The 2,564-nt window shown below is 43.8% G+C and overlaps 1 protein-coding gene across 1 annotated transcript; it reads right to left on the reverse strand.

Moving 5' to 3' along the window:
- Window positions 1-280: 280 nt before the first annotated feature.
- LOC140813516 (uncharacterized) lies at window positions 281-2,331 on the reverse strand. The gene has a single exon (XM_073172023.1). It carries the CDS (start codon window positions 2,329-2,331, stop codon window positions 439-441), a length of 1,893 nt encoding a protein of 630 aa, XP_073028124.1. The 3' UTR covers window positions 281-438.
- Window positions 2,332-2,564: the final 233 nt, after the last annotated feature.

The following is a 2,564-nucleotide window of genomic DNA, read 5'->3' on the forward strand; positions in this document are numbered from 1 at the left end:
CCGCCAGTTCTTGATCCGGCACAGTGTCATATAACCCAATAAGAGAAACAGACACCAAAGCCTTTCCTAAACATACGCATGTATTCTTTTCTTCAATTCATCTGGTTCTGGCACGGCAATGTTTATCTAAACATCATTATCCCGTGAGATTGCAACTCAAGTTTCGGTTTATTTATTATTATTTTCTAAACACAAATTATACGTTTTTTAATTTAATTTGATATATATTTACCATATCGTGTTTATTATCTATAGGCTTTTTGAGATCTTTAATACAAGCTAAAGAAACTAGTCGATTTACATTGAAATTATTTAACACTCAATTGGAATTTAACAATACAATATCCGAGGTGTTGTAGACAAGTTCCACCGCAAGAACTTCATAATTTACAAATTATACAAAGATCACAATTGAATGTAATAAATAGTGGAACCAATTCAAATCTCATCGACGGCATTATTAAGATTTCCCCCTAGCAAGGACAAGAGTCCACCACCATGAACTCTACCCTCAGGAACCACAAAATCCAAGCTCTTTCTTCCATCCTCGTCTACTCGCTTCTCGGAACCCAATGGTCCTGAGAAACAGGACATGGTCTTCATGGACAAAGGAACCAAAACATGAGGTGGGATCAGTTCCTGCCGTTTTCTTGGCCTTTCCGAGGAGTCGATAGAATCAGATATAATGCTCATGCCCGATGAAGAACATGTGTTTTCGAAGCTGCTCTTAGCAGTAGAAGAAGAGGGTACTAAACCATGGAAGAGCCCCGGTCTGATCATTCCACCTTTGCTCGTTTCTCGACCAAGAATCAAACTACTATGTGCTGCACATAGCCCACTCTTCCCCCTAGCAAACTTCTCGCACTTTCCCTCGCCCCAGTTGCACCTCTTTCCGCCACCATGCGCCTTGCATAAGTCTGTGCTTCCTTGAGCACTCTTATCACAGTTCTCAAATTTGCATCGCTTCCCACCTCCGTGTTTGACACAACTATCTGTTTTCCCACGAGCGCTTTTAGTACATCCTGCGACAGCACACCTCTTTCCCCCGCCATGAGCAACACAGAAATTTGTGCCACCATGAACACTTTTCGGGCATATCCCTCCACCATCAAAAAGGCAACGCTTCCCCCCACCATGCCCTTTGCAGAGAGGAGTGCTCCCCTCTGCACCTTTGTTGCATCTGGCAAATATGCATCGTTTCCCTCCACCATGTGCTTTACAGAATATGGTGCTTCCCTGAGCACCCTTAGCACAGGCGAGAAACTGGCACCGACGTCCCCCACCATGAGAGATGCACAGACCAATCTGCCCCTCAGCGCTACGGAGGCACCCGTCAACCTTACACCTCTTTCCACCACCATGTTTGATGCAGAGACCAGACTTGCCACGTGCTGCTTTTGTACAGCCTTCTGCAAACCCACAACGTTTGCCCCCACCATGTGCTATGCAGTGATCCGTCTTTCCCTCAGCACTTTTAGTGCATCCTAGATGCTGGCACCGATTCCCTCCTCCATGAGCTTTGCAATAGGCGGTACGACTCTCAGCACCTTTATTGCATCCGAGCTTCTGGCATCTCTGGCCCCCTCCATGGCCAATACACAGACCCGTTGCTCCTCGTGATCCTTTCGTACATCCAGAAAACTTGCATCGTTTTGTGTTGCTCCCTTGGTGATCTGAAGAAATTGCAGCACTTCCAGGCTCGGTTACTGCACTCATGGTGTAATTTGAGATAGATGAATGTTCAGAACTAAGCTGCGAAAGTTGTATATTGGATTTCACACCGATTTCAAGAAACTTATTCTGGGTCAATGAAATCTCGGAGGCTTCCATCCTCGGTGCCAAAATAAGTCTCCTCATGTATCCACCCGATTTCTTAGCTGACGTAGAACCCTCATCATCGACAGGGGCAGCAAGTCTACAACCATCTGTAGAAATTTGATCTGGAAGACGAGTTGAATCAAAAGGACTTTGAGTGGAATCTGAAAACTCGAGTACATTGGAAACCACATCCGTGCCACCAGACAGTCCTAACTTTAAAATCGAGTCACGTTGAGATGATAGTTCTTGATTGAACATGTTTGCATCTTTGGCTTTATTATGCACCGAAGGTGAATACTCATTCGAATATATACTCGGGGTTGGTCCTAGTCCAAGGAATAATTTGCACCCATCATCAGGAGCATTCGTGCAATTTCCTCCACCACCACTATTACTTGGAATGCCTCCAATTGTGACAGTTTCACGAACACTATAGCTAAAGCCATCCAATCGTAAAGTGGTATCCCCGACCTTACCATTCTTAGCGAAATCACCACTAAAAGTAGAATACATATTCTTTTTTAGATTAACTTAAACCTATACTATATATGTGAAGGAATGAAGGGCCAGCCGGTTGGATGAAGGCCACTAGATTCTAAAAGGAAAATCCATAAATTAAAATGAAAAAAAACAAGAGAAATAAATTGAAACAAACTACCTCCACCACTCACAAAACCAGATGTATCCGACCTATCCATTCAATTAATTTCTTAGGAGCAGCACTAGACCTATTAAGAGAACTGGAT

The sequence above is a fragment of the Primulina eburnea genome, chromosome 15 (genome assembly GCF_022965805.1).
Source record: "Primulina eburnea isolate SZY01 chromosome 15, ASM2296580v1, whole genome shotgun sequence".
In the NCBI taxonomy this organism is placed as follows: Eukaryota; Viridiplantae; Streptophyta; class Magnoliopsida; order Lamiales; family Gesneriaceae; genus Primulina; species Primulina eburnea.